General features: G+C 40.4%; 1 protein-coding gene across 4 annotated transcripts in view; it reads left to right on the forward strand.

The window, feature by feature from the left end:
• The first annotated feature begins 240 nt into the window (after window positions 1–240).
• Window positions 241–14,012, forward strand: part of DPH6 (diphthamine biosynthesis 6) — a 376,392-nt gene continuing 362,620 nt past the window's right edge. For 2 of the 4 annotated variants that reach the window (XM_048854094.2, XM_048854095.2), the window contains exons 1-3: window positions 244–385; window positions 7,997–8,091; window positions 10,154–10,347. In XM_048854094.2, coding sequence (XP_048710051.2) covers window positions 363–385; window positions 7,997–8,091; window positions 10,154–10,347 — 312 coding nt within the window. In that variant the 5' untranslated portion in view covers window positions 244–362. Of the gene's footprint in view, window positions 386–7,996; window positions 8,092–8,880; window positions 8,964–10,153; window positions 10,348–14,012 lie in introns of those variants that run through there. The other 2 variants (XM_048854100.2, XM_048854096.2) reach the window with 2 other exon arrangements.

Here is a 14,012-nt window from a genome sequence, read left to right on the forward strand (position 1 = left end):
TCCCTGCGGCGCCTCCCGTCTGCCCTCGCATAGGCGGCCAGCGCGGTGCCTGCCATTCAGCCCTCGTCGCCCCGCGCCGCTCGCCCGCCCGTCGCGGCAGCCCCGGCCCGAGCGGCAGGGGCAGGGCGCTGGCCGGTCGCAGGGAGAGCGGCGCGGGTCGGCCCCCAGCACAAGCCCTTTGGTTCAGGCAGCCTCGGGCCTGCCCTGGGCGGGTCTGGCCGGGCGGCAGCGGCGCGAGCGTGTAGAAGGGCGCGTGGCTCGGGAAGGAGGGCGCCGGCTGCAGCCTGTAGTAGCGCCCGTGTGTCCCAGCCCCCCCGCCCCGCCCCTCTCAGTGTCAGCCCAGCCCGGGGGGTGCGAGCAGCATGAGAGTAGTGGCCTTAATCAGGTAACGTGGCTGTGGGGGGCTGCCCTGCTGCACAGACTGAGCCACACCTCGTGCACCTGGGGGGTGCTGCAGAGCCCATAGCAGGGACTGGGCTGCTAACCCGCAGCCTTGCGCTCGGGACTCTCCTGCTCGCGCATTTCTTGCTTTCCTTCCCCCCCCAAACACAGCAAGGCTTTTTAAACAGCTCTGTCCTCCGCAGCTTGCTCTGCCTCAGCTGGCTGCATCTCAGTGGTGGGTGTGTAATTGTGTGCCTAGTAGCAGGCCTTGCACAACTGCCTGGCTCTGCCTTTGGGTGTTGAACATCCTGTCACACTTAAAAATAAGTAAATAAAGGCCCACACCCTGCCGTCATCACTCTCCCCTGTGTCTTGCAGTGTGCTCTGTGTTGTCAGTGGCTGCCCTCTGCTGCATTTTGGGGGTCCCCTGTAATTATATGTAACATGATTTGGGAGGAAAAGTGCTGTATGTATGTGAGCTGCTGCTATTTTTTTTCTGTCTCATCTCACCCATTTTCAGTTGATTTTCAGGCTATTTTTTTTTCCCCTTTCCAAGTATCTCACTTTTAGGATCAATTTTGCAAATGTGTGTTTCAATGAGACATTTAATCTCTCTCATCATTTTAAAAAAGATCATTCATTTATGTAGTCGCACTTGACATAGCCCTCTGTCTCTGGGACTGTTTCTCCTACCCTTCTGCTGCTTCCTTTTCTGAACTTCTTACACTCTAAATAGGTTTTTATATTTTCTGACATTTATTTAAATTATTTTTTCATTGAAGAAGATAACTAGATTCTTTCATTGAGAAATGATAGTAAATTAATGGTTCATGTAAGCCAGGAAGGTTACCCAGGACATTGTGCTTGTGTATTGGATGAACCCTGTGATATTTTTATTTTTAGATGCCGACCCATAACTTCTTTTTACTAAGGTAAAGATCCTATATTGACTTTCCGTGGATAGAGTCCTGCAACCTGTATGAAGCCCTGTTAAAATTTGGGTTTGGCCAGGATTATAGTTTAAAATTATTCCGACAGAAAATGTTAAACAACAAAAGAGATTTGTTTTTTGTTGTGAAAAATTGTATTTTTTATCCTGATTTCAAGTTCTAGAAGTATTTATTTTGATATTGGCTATTCAGTGGAATGTGCTAGAAGGCAGCATGAAATAAAATCTTAAGAAGGAGGTTTGTAACATGACTGGTATTTTTATGGGCAGTTTTACTAGGATGGATTTAGCTTAAGAAAAAGTTTTAAGAAGAGTTTTTTGTTTTAAAGAGATGCCAAAGTCTGATTTTTTTAACCTACTCACTGCAAGTAATGTAAAAGATAAGAGAGAGAAAATTTCTCTATTAAAAAAAACCATTCTTTTGTGCTTTTGATAGGCAGGAGTAGTATCTGAATCTATTTTAACTAATTATTTTTGTATTGACAATATTTAAAGTTGACGGTCTCTTTCTAAGGAGGTAGTGATTGAGTAAACCTCAAAGTGTAACTTGTGCTAAATCAGAAATCATCAGGCATTTTAAAGCCAGTGATCTGTCCAAAATAAGTTTTCCTCTTATTCCTCCATCTTGAATTAGTCTAGATTTTTTTTTTTTTTTTTTTTGGTGTGTGTGTGTGTGAACAGTGACATGCAAGAATATGAGGGACATCCTTTTCAGAGGTCTTGGATAGTCGCTAAAGAAATCTTTACTGTCCCTTTTTTTTCCTCTTTCATATTCCCCTTGTTTGCAAGTCTGCCTGTCGTGCCTGTGGCCAAAATTTGTCCTAACTGTGGCTGTGCCTCTGTTGAAATCGTTAAGAGTCTCATATCTATTGCAGTTCCTTCTTTTATTACATTCCCAAAACTCTAAATGTCAGGATACCCAGAATGCCTCAACCAGACATCTATCTTGCTCCAGGAGCTCAGACCATCTGACTACCATTTCTGGCCTCCTATTATTTTCCATATCGCCATACTCAAATCTCAAACTGTGGCTCTATAGCAGTGATACTCAGACTGAGGCTCACAAGCTGCAAATGGCTCTTTAATGTGTTTCCCGCAGCAATTTGCAGCACATGATGTTAAAACACTGTGATTTAATTATTAGCCAGTCAGGATGCTTTTTCTACTTATTAACCAATTAAGTTATCAACTTGTACTAAGTTATTAACTTATTTACTGTGAGAATTATATGTGTATGTGTGTATATTAAAATTTTTTTTACCGGTCATACTGTTTAAATATGAGTATTTAGTACAGTAGTAAATGAAAGAATGAATTCACACTCTTTTGGGTAATGTTAATAGCTAATTGGGCTCCCAAACCACTGATGTCTGAGTATCACTGCTCTAGAGCTGCATGGAGCTTTTTGCGGGGGGCCTCACTTGGTTAAATCCCTAGGTTTGATGGCGCTCCATTTGAAGCTTTGTGGGTAGCACTGAAAAAACAGATCGATGTTGTAGTGATCCTATTTCTTCCTCCAACTAATCAGGAATTTAGGGTGTAAAGGAGATGAGAAGGAAAGAAAATAAAAAGCCCTGACCGTGTTCCATCAGCTAGTAGGACAAAGGAAGAGAGAGAGAGATGAAAAACACTTCTTTCTCTCTCAGAGGCTAGAAAGCAATGGAAGGAGACAGGAAGTATTTTGACAAATGGAGTCCCTAAGAGTCACAGAACTATCATGGAGTTCTGGCCTGATGTGATTATCATCATGCAGTGGTATACAAAAAAACCCCAACAGTGTAATGCTGGGATATCAATTCATGATTATTTGGTGTTTCTGTTGACTCCGTGGGCTCTCCAGCTCATCAATATTGAGTATCAGTGGAGGGCTGAGTATTGTTGGACCTGCATGTCCTCCCATTCATGATTGCACAGACTGTTTTCCCTCCCATTTATGATTGTTTTCACGTCAGTGGCAGCTACAAAAATTGCTGTTGTGTAGAAGTGATATTAAGAAAGGATTTTTATGTACAGCTTAGCTGTCTTTGGGATGTTTTGTCCTATTGGAAAAAAGTTTATTGCACTTTCTATTTTGGCTCTTCTTTTCATCCCCCATCCTTCCATCTGTCATTTTTTTTCTTCTCTGGAAATGAGGAGAGCCAGCTCTAGGTAACCATCCAGCACTATACAGACCATCAGCAAGTAGTCCATAAACAACAAACTGGGACCCTGGGCCTAAAATCATGTCAAAGTACATCCTTCTTTTAAAAATCTATCTTGTTCTTTTCAAGCAATTTTTGAAATTAGCAGATAATTTATTTTTGAGCATTTTTTATTTTAATACTGGAATGGTGTAATAATATTTAAGAACTTTGGTAAGTTAGCCAATGTACTAAATTAGTCCTTTATTTTGTAGTTTAAAAGAAAAATTAGAAGGAAATTTTTTCTCATAAAACATGCCAGATTGTGGAAGCCAACACTGGATTTCCCAGTGTATGGCACAGATGGTAGCAGTGCAAGTTTCCTTTAGATTTGTCCCAGCAACATGTCTCAACCCTGTTTCTGTGGTGCCTCTGAGGTCTGAGTGTAATTCAGTTACCATGCCTATTAATTTCATGGCCCTTCTCTTGAGAATGCTAGCAAGAGCAATATAAAGACTGGTGACTTTCAGTCTCTGAGTTTGCACCCACAGTTTTGCTGGTACAAATAATTGTGGGTACATTTTATAGTGCTTAGATATGTAGCTTCCCGATTATACTCATAAATTTTGTAGTTGGATATGTAAAGGCTACACAGTTCGTGTATAATTGTTTTGGCTGCAGTTACATTTAGGGACAAAATCAGGGCTAAGTTGAGGCCCTTAGTTTTGAGAAAGAAGTCTCTATAAGGGTAAGGTTCTCTGTCCCATTACTGGTTCTTGATACATCCAGTCTTTTTTCCATCTCATTGGTAACTAAATGAACAGTAACTAAGTTAACTATACCAAGCATGTTGTATCAAAATAGAGATATGGCTTTAAATTATATTGTCTGTTGGCTGTTGAGAAGAAATTTGACATCATGGTTATTTAGAAAAGTGATTGAGCCCCAAACTAGAAACTTGCTAAAAACCTGTTCATTAACAAATTCATGTTAAATTTTAACAGCAATGAAATGAGAGAGCAATTTATCATTGAATCATAGGACTGGAAGGGACCTTGAGGGTCTTCTAGTCCAGTCCCCTGAACTCAAGCCAGGACTTGGTATTATCTGGACCAGTGGTTCTCAAACTTTTTTTTTTCCCACAGACCACTTGAAAATTGCTGAGGGTCTCTGTGACCACTTAACGATCTTTCCAAATGTTGTTTGTACTGTTAGCTAACTGTTGTAAAGCACTTTGGATAAAAGCGCTATATAAAAAAAACCTTAATCATAATTTACTTTTTTTTGTTTTACAAATAAAAGCACATAACTCATATTTTAATATCAGTAGTCTTACTTTTCTAATGTGATGGATTTGCCTCTCCCCCACCGCGGCAGCCCCCGAGCTGGGTCTGGGAAGGAGGGAAGTCTCTCTCTCTCTCTCCCCTGCCGTGGCAGCCCCCAAGCTGGGGCTGGGAAGGAGGGGGGATATCTCCCTCTCTTCCCCACCTCAGCAGCCTCTGAGCTGGGGCTGGGAAGGAGGGCCATCTCTCAGCAGTAGCTGCAGCCCTGGAGCTGGGGAAAGTCGCCTCTTTCTCTGACCGCCGCAGCCCTGCATGTCCCAAATTTGCCCCACCCCCTCTTCTCACCCCGCTGTCTCCCTCCCACCTACCCCCATTCCCTCCAAGGCCACCACCTCACCTTACATGTATGTCTGACTCTCCAGGGTCCAGGCACCGAATTAGTGAAGCCACGCCTTCATGGGTGTGTAGCTGTCAAGGTTCCTCCCCCACTCTGAACTCTAGGGTACAGATGTGGGGACCTGCATGAAAACCTCCTAAGCTTACTTTTACCAGCTGAGGTTAAAACTTCCCCAAGGTACAAATTAATTTTATCTTTTGTCCTTGGAATAACCACTGCCACCACCAAACTCTACCTGGGTTTACTGGGAAACGTAGTATGGACACGTCTTTCCTCCCCAAATCCTCCCAACCCTTGCACCCCACTTCCTGGGAAAGGTTTGGTAAAAATCCTCACCAATTTGCATAGGTGACCACAGACCCAAACCCTTGGATCTGAGAACAATGAAAAAGCCTTCAGTTTTCTTACAAGAAGACTTTTAATAGAAATAGGAGTAAAGGAATCACCCCTGTAAAATCAGGATGGTAGGTACCTTACAGGGTAATTAGATTCAAAACATAGAGAATTCCTCTAGGCAAAACCTTAAGTTACAAAAAAGACACACAGAAATAGTCATTCTATTCAGCACAATTTTTTTCTCAGCCGTTTAAAGAAATCATAATCTAATGCATACCCAGCTAGATTACTTACTAAAAGTTCTAAGACTCCATTCCTGTTCTATCCCCGGCAAAGCAGCATACCAACAGACACACAGACCCTTTGTTTCTCTTCCTCCTTCCAGCTTTTGAAAGTATCTTGTCTCCTCATTGGTCATTTTGATCAGGTGCCAGCGAGGTTACCTTTAGCTTCTTAACCCTTTACAGGTGAGAGGATTTTTCCTCTGGCCAGGAGGGATTTTAAAGGGGTTTACCCTTCCCTTTATATTTATGACAGTAGCCCTTCATTCTCTTGTGTGAGGCTGCCCAGGGAACTATCTACAGAGCACCTGAATGGAGCTTGTGGACCACTGGTGGTCCATGGACCACAGTTTGAGAACCTCTGATCTAGACCATTCCTAACAGGTGTTTATCTAACCTGCTCTTAAAAACCACCAATGATGGAGATTCCACAACCTTCCTAGGCAGTTTATTCCAGTGCTTAACCTCCCTGACAGTTAGGAAGTTTTTTCTAATGTCCATCCTAAACCGCCCTTGCTACAATTTAGCCCATTGCTTCTTGTCCTATCCTCAGAGGTTAAGAAGAACAATTTTTCTCCCTCCTCCTTGTAACAACCTTTTATGTACTTGACAAGTGTTATCGTGTCCCCCCTCAGTCTTCTTTTCTCCAGATTAAACAAACCCATTTTTTTCTATCTTCATATAGGTCCCATTTTCTAGACCTTTGATCATTTTTGTTGCTCTCCTCTGGAATTTCTCCAATTTATCAATATCTTTCCTGAAATGTGGACACAATACTCCAGCTGAGGCCTCATCAGTGCCAAGCAGAGTGGAAGAATTACTTCTTGGTCTTGCTTACAACACTCCTACTAATACATCCCGAGATAATATTTGCTTTTTTTTTTTGCAATGGTGTTATATACTGTTGACGCATATTTAGCTTGTGATCCACTGTGACCCACAGATCCCTTTCTGCAGTACTCCTTCCTAGGCAGTCATTTCCCATTTTGTATGTGTGCAACTGATTGTTCCTTCCTCATATACAGATGGGTAAAGTATGGAAGGAAAGGATGCTGTACTGGTTATATGAATCTTTCTCAGATGATTTTAGTAGTACCGCCAGTTAGAATCAGTGTAGAGGAGTTTATTATGTGTATAAGTTAAGGCACGGGAACTCGGGGACAACTGTAAGGCTGCCTTTCTAGGATCCTTTTGTCAGCTCTGGCATAGGGGTCATGCTTGAGGTGGGACTGAATGTGGGAATGGTGTGTTGAGGGGTGGGTTAGGGCTCAACATATAGGGCTCCAGACATTTGGGAGCCTAGAGAGAGTGCTGAGGACAGGCTGCCATAACAAGACAGCTCTGTAGGGCCTGTGGAGCAGCCAGGATTTGGGAGGACACAAAGGTGGCTTAAAACCATCATAGCCATCCCACCTTGGGGCTGTGAGTTCTGTGCCTTGCCTCTTAAAGAGGTAAAGCACAGACTCTCCCCTCTCGTTGTGGTGCAGTGACTATCAATTTGAAGATGGATGTTTGAAGTGTAGTATTCTATAGATCAGATAGTTTTGGCTTTATTATTATTATTACTTGATATTTGTTTAAGACTTGATTATGTGTAACTGAAATAGGAGTTTTGCCATTAAATTCAATGGGAAAAGGATTCAGCCTTTGCCATGTTGACAGAGGCGGAGTATTCTTTTAGCTTTTGAATTTTGGATTATTAATTTCAAAATCAAATCTATTTTGCACTTTATTTATATTAAATATTATATTACATCAGCACTTAGATGAACAACAGGGACCTGTTGTGCCAGTTGCTTTAAAATGCACCTGTAATTAATTTTGTCCACAGTTATATCCAGGCGCACAACCAGAAGCCAGGTTCTCACTGCTGCTTTTAAAAATCAGTATTTTAGAGAGGAAACATTCTGTGATCCATCACTAATCCTTTGAGCAAAAGACAGCGTCTTCTCCAAAGAGCTTTCGTACAATGAATGTTTCTCTCTCTCTGCCATCAAATTAGGAATTTCACATAAACCATATGGATTTTAGATCTAACTGAACTCTTATAAAGTTCTTATAAAGATTTTGTATGGTACAGTCTTAGATGTTTGTTACTGTTCTAATTCTCCTTAATACTTCTTATTTGAAAACTTTGTGGCCCTGTGTTATAATTTTGAAGTAATCAGGTAAAAGTTAAAAAAGGGCGACAGTGCCTAGCAGTGGCTGGTTTAATTGTCTGATAATTTCATTTTTTTTTCTAATTCCAGTGGTGGAAAGGACAGCTGTTACAATATGATGCAGTGTGTTGCTGCTGGGCATCAGATTGTTGCTCTAGCCAACTTAAGACCTACTGAAAACACAGGTAAGAATGCCTCATTGCTTGTAGGAAACTTTGTGAAATAGGAAACAGCTGAGGCACAGCTGTGTCTGAGTTAAACCCTGCTATTTTTTTGCACATATAGCAGGTATCCTAGACATCTTTACAGAGAAAGGTGAAGAAGGGGAGAAACAATTTAGAGAATTTGTTAAAGCCGCTTGTAAAGCAGCAAACAAGAGAAAACTATACAAGAAAATGAAAAATGGTAAAAGGAAGGATTCTGCAGTTTAAAAGGAGGAAAATGCATAAATACTTTCTTGTACTGTAGTAAGGGGAGAATGCATGGGTACAGTAATGAAGATAGTGAAAAGTGAGTGAGGTTTAGCATCAATCTTAAATTAAGATGAACAGGAAGGGTTTAAGGTGAGATTTGGAAAGGAGATGACTTTTGTATCAGTGAGAGGGGAATGAGGCCCCACGATTGAAAAGGGTGTCTCCTTTGCCATCCAAAGTGTGGAGGTTTGTGAGGGAAGCAGAGGAGGAGGTGTGCCTGCTGGGAGAAGGAGTTCATGTGTGAATCATTGGTAGAGTAGGTGAATATAAAATCAGTTGATTGGGGAAGTTTATTCCTTTGGTACCCAGGACAAAACCTCTCTAATCTTTTTGAAATATGTTTGTTGTAAAACTAATGTAGCCACATCAGTGTTGTCATTCAAATCATAAAATGGCCTCTTTATGTGTATGTGGTAGGGAATATGATGGAAAGTTAACCGAGGTGCCCCAGGCAGCAGTAGGTCCTATCCCATTCATTTTATTTTATCTTGTACCACAGTTGCCTGGAGACCCTCAAGTAATAAAGTAACTGCAAATTCAGAACTAAGTGGCAGCTTAAAAGGGACCCTGTCTGTTCTTTTCAGGTATCAGATTTTATATAAATTTAAAAATACTATTTTTCTTGTAAAATCAACTTCTCCGGTCCTGGTTAACTTGTTAAGATTACAGAACCCTCTAGACCAGTGGTTCTCAAACTAGGGCTGCTGCTTGTTCAGGGAAAGCCCTGGTGGGCCGGGCTAGTTTGTTTACCTGCTGCGTCTGCAGGTTCGGCTTATCACGGCTCCCACTGGCCGCGGTTCGCCGCTCCAGGCCAATGGGGGCTGTGGGAAGCGGTGCGGGCCAAGGGATGTGCTGGCCGCCCCTCCTACAGATTTGAACTCTATCAAATTTTACCAGTGAATTGTAGGTTTGAGCAATAATTAAGTGTTCTTTATTATTGATCAGTTGAAAAATTATCAATAATGGTCACAATTGTTGGATAACTCCTGACTTACGTAAAATGTGAATTGCAAGGTTTGGGGTTTAATTATTACAATCTACATGTGCTGCCTTTTTTGTTATTGATTAGCTGCCAACCAATTGGTAAGAACGTTTAGTGAAATTTGTCTCTTAATTAAAGCAGCAGCAGCGAGAAGTTTGGTGAGTTCTACCCCAAGTTTTTAAAAGGAAAGGAGATTGAAAAGTCCTGGATGCAACAACAAATATTTCCCTTTCTTTACAATGCATTAAACAATATAAAATTACTGCTGTAATCCTCTATTGTTCCATTTATATTGAAATAACTTGCTGTGAGTATCGTGTTGTCAGTACTAAATATATTAATGGCTAAGTTTCAGGAAGTTTTGACAGCCTATTTCTAACCACCAGAATAAGTGCTGCAGTGTGTTCTATGTATATTGCACTAAGTATGCTGAAACACAGGTAAAAACTATGCGTCTGTGCCTCTGGGGTTGTGCTCCTCCTGCATAGCAAAGCAAAGTTACCATTGGCTCACTTGGTTCTGGGTTGGATCCATAGTGGGGGATTTGTGGATGAAGCACTGGAAATGCCTACATTAAGAAGTAGGCAGTTGCATGAGACACATTGTTATAAGAGGGGAGAAATCCAATTTTTTTTATTCCATGTTTGTAGAGATGCCATCATAGATGTGTGTGTCAATGAACTAAGGAATACTCAGATTTAGGTATTCTTGGTGCTTTTAAAGTATTAAGATTTTCTGTAAATGCTGAATGATGTACTTAGCGTCATATTTGTCTCTATTTAATTGTGGCAGAAGGGACAGATGAGCTGGACAGCTACATGTATCAGACAGTAGGACATCATGCCATAGACCTGTATGCTGAAGCAATGGATTTGCCTCTCTATCGTCACACCATAAAGGGTACCAGTGTGGACACTGGAAGAGTATATACCAGGTGTGAAGGAGATGAGGTTGAAGATCTTTATCACCTTTTGAAACTGGTTAAGGTATGTTAGGGGGCTTATTCCTTCACCCACTTACTTCCCTGGTCCTTCTCGCATGAACAGAGAGCAACAATACCCGAAGTCCAAAGGTGCAAACAATTCGATGTTTATTGGGGTGAACTTCCAGCAAGCATGATTCCAGTTTCCTTCCTTAGTATCCTCCTTCCCAGTTCTGACACCACAGAGCCTTACATCTGTGTCCCTGTTCCCATTCCTACCCTTAGCCAAACATGATTCCAACTTCCTTACTCCCATTCCCTGTTCCCATTTCCCCCTTTAGCAAAACATGATTCCAATTTTCTTACCCCCATTCCCTGTTCCCATCTCCCTTACCCCCATGCCCATGCCCACCCCCACCCACTAACTTCCTCATTGACTACAGATTATATAGTAAAACTTGAGTTCTGCTTAGCTATACCTTAACCAATCATTTTCCTGAAATTTAACTAACCAATCCTAACATATTGTAACATGATTATGTAACCAATTATATCCCACCACCTTAATTAGTTTACACCCAGCAAAATTAATTATACAGCAGACAGGAACAATCACAGAACCAGACAGAGATTATACAGACAAACAACAACAAAGTGGGAACTATAATGACAAGACAATACAGAAGTGAGGATTTCACATCCCAGCTATTGATAAGTGAGTTCTTGCCAGACAGGATGCTATCAAACTAAGTTTCCTTTTACATTTTGTAGGCACTTCCCTTTCTCTGGAGGTGATAGGAACTATCAGGACAGGATTGTATTCCTAACAGCCCAATAGCACCTTATTTCAGTGTGACTAGTTTGGAATGTGAGGATGTGACCGTTCACTTCCCAGCTTATGGCTGCCTCTGCTGCTTAGCCAAAGGCCTGAGCCTAAGCACAGGGCCACAAACTGTCACAGTAAGAGAAGGCCCTTACACTGGCAGACAGTGGTTTTGATTCTTTCTTTTATACCTCTATCACTAGCCAAGTGATAAGAATACACCTAAATTCTTAGAGTATAGGTCTTTACAGACAGGCCTGAATATCTATATCCTAACAAGGTATGTTGCATAAGGATTTTACTTGTCAGAATATCAAATAATTGAAGAGCATTTAATAAAGCGTATTTATTAGTTTAGCTAAATAACTTACTCCTTGTGGAAAGTTTGAAAACTTTTAAAAAATGTTTATACTTCTGTGTAATATTTGTTTTCTTTTCTGTTGTTCTTCCTTACAATATAAATTTATGTGAAATGGGGGCTTAGTATCTTAATCTGTTGTTTACACTTGAGACAGACCATACTGATAATCAAAAACCTTGATCATTTACAATAAATAGATGCCCATAATAATAAGCAATTGTATGCAAAAGTATGCAGAAAATATTGTGTTTAAAGAGAATTATTTATCATGAGCGTGTGATGTAAAGTTCTTTGAGGTTTATGCAACTGATGTAATATTTTGTTTTTTTCCCACTGGCTCTCATAGATTTTGTGTGCATTTTGTTTATTTGTGTACAGGAAATTTATGCATTTGCTTTTCCGTGGACCTATGTATTGTAAAGTAAAACCCAAAGTGTTAGAATATTATTCATACCGTATTTCATACTCAAAGTATTCCCAAGTACTTTACAATTACGATTTTGATGTTGGTAGTGCAGTGACTATGTTCAAATGCCGTTATATACTCAGCAGTAGCTTAACCCAATCTTTTTAGCAATCAAATCATTCTTTCAATAAAAATGGCTATATTGGCTAAGACACTGAAATTTATTCTGCTTTTTTTCAAAAAATATAATGTGATCTTTATTACTTGGGGTTTGATTCAAACTCCCTTGAAATCAGTAGAAAGACATTGGATTTTGGATCACAGAAAGAAGCAACTTTGAATGACAGAGTTGAAGTTTCTTCATTTTCTTGAATGTCTTTCAGATGATTGTTTGAGGTTTCCAGAATACATAATCATATTTTTGTAAATGTCAGAACGCAGTATTAATTGTGAAAGTTGTTACTAAAATGAAATGATTAATTTGAATATTATTTATAGTCCTAGAAAAAGACTTCCTTAAGTTGCCTAAAAGATAATTCTGATCTTCGATTTAAGTATTCAGTACTGTCATAAATATAAAGGGAAGGGTAAACCCCTTTGAAATCCCTCCTGGCCAGGGGAAAGCTCCTCTCACCTGTAAAGGGTTAAGAAGCTAAAGGTAACCTCACTGGCACCTGACCAAAATGACCAATGAGGAGACAAGATACTTTCAAAAGCTGGGAAGAGGGAGAGAAACAAAGGGTCTGGGTCTGTCTGTATGCTGCTTTTGCCAGGGACAGAACAGGAATGGAGTCTTAGAACTTTTAATAAGTAATCTAGCTAGGCATGTGTTAGATTATGATTTCTTTAAATGGCTGAGAAAAGAATTGTGCTGAATAGAATAACTATTTCTGTCTATGTATCTTTTTTGTAACTTAAGGTTTTGCCTAGAGGGGTTCTCTATGTTTTTGAATCTAATTACCCTGTAAGATATCTACCATCCTGATTTTACAGGGGGGATTTCTTTATTTCTATTTACTTCTATTTTTTATTAAAAGTCTTCTTGTAAAAAACTGAATGCTTTTCATTGTTCTCAGATCCAAGGGTTTGGGTCTGTGGTCACCTATGCAAATTGGTGAGGCTTTTTTATCCAACATTTCCCAGGAAAGGAGGGGTGCAAGTGTTGGGAGGATTGTTCATTGTTCTTAAGATCCAAGGGTCTGGGTCTGTAGTCACCTAGGCAAATTGGTGAGGCTTTTTAACAAACCTTGTCCAGGAAGTGGGGTGCAAGGTTTTGGGAAGTATTTTGGGGGGAAGGACGCGTCCAAACAGCTCTTCCCCAGTAACCAGTATTAGTTTGGTGGTGGTAGCGGCCATTCCAAGGATAACGGGTGTAATATTTTGTACCTTGGGGAAGTTTTGACCTAAGCTGGTAAAGATAAGCTTAGGAGGTTTTTCATGCAGGTCCCCACATCTGTACCCTAGAGTTCAGAGTGGGGAAGGAACCTTGACATGGTGGCATAGTGGTGGGATTAACCTGAAATCATTTTGAGATCCAGTTGAGATTTTTTGAACTAGAAATACAGATTTTAAAAAAAAATAGAAGTAAATAGAAATAAAGAAATCCCCCCTGTAAAATCAGGATGGTAGATATCTTACAGGGTAATTAGATTCAAAAACATAGAGAACCCCTCTAGGCAAAACCTTAAGTTACAAAAAAGATACATAGACAGAAATAGTTATTCTATTCAGCACAATTCTTTTCTCAGCCATTTAAAGAAATCATAATCTAACACATGCCTAGCTAGATTACTTATTAAAAGTTCTAAGACTCCATTCCTGTTCTGTCCCTGGCAAAAGCAGCATACAGACAGACCCAGACCCTTTGTTTCTCTCCCTCTTCCCAGCTTTTGAAAGTATCTTGTCTCCTCATTGGTCATTTTGGTCAGGTGCCAGTGAGGTTACCTTTAGCTTCTTAACCCTTTACAGGTGAGAGGAGCTTTCCCCTGGCCAGGAGGGATTTCAAAGGGGTTTACCCTTCCCTTTATATTTATGACAAGTACCTTTCCAATTATAATTTTATTTCATCAGATTTATAATTGATAAACCTGAAAACGTCATGCTTAAATTGCTTGTTCATTGTTTTATATTAAAATTGTA

The sequence above is a fragment of the Caretta caretta genome, chromosome 6 (genome assembly GCF_965140235.1).
Source record: "Caretta caretta isolate rCarCar2 chromosome 6, rCarCar1.hap1, whole genome shotgun sequence".
Taxonomy (NCBI): Eukaryota; Metazoa; Chordata; order Testudines; family Cheloniidae; genus Caretta; species Caretta caretta.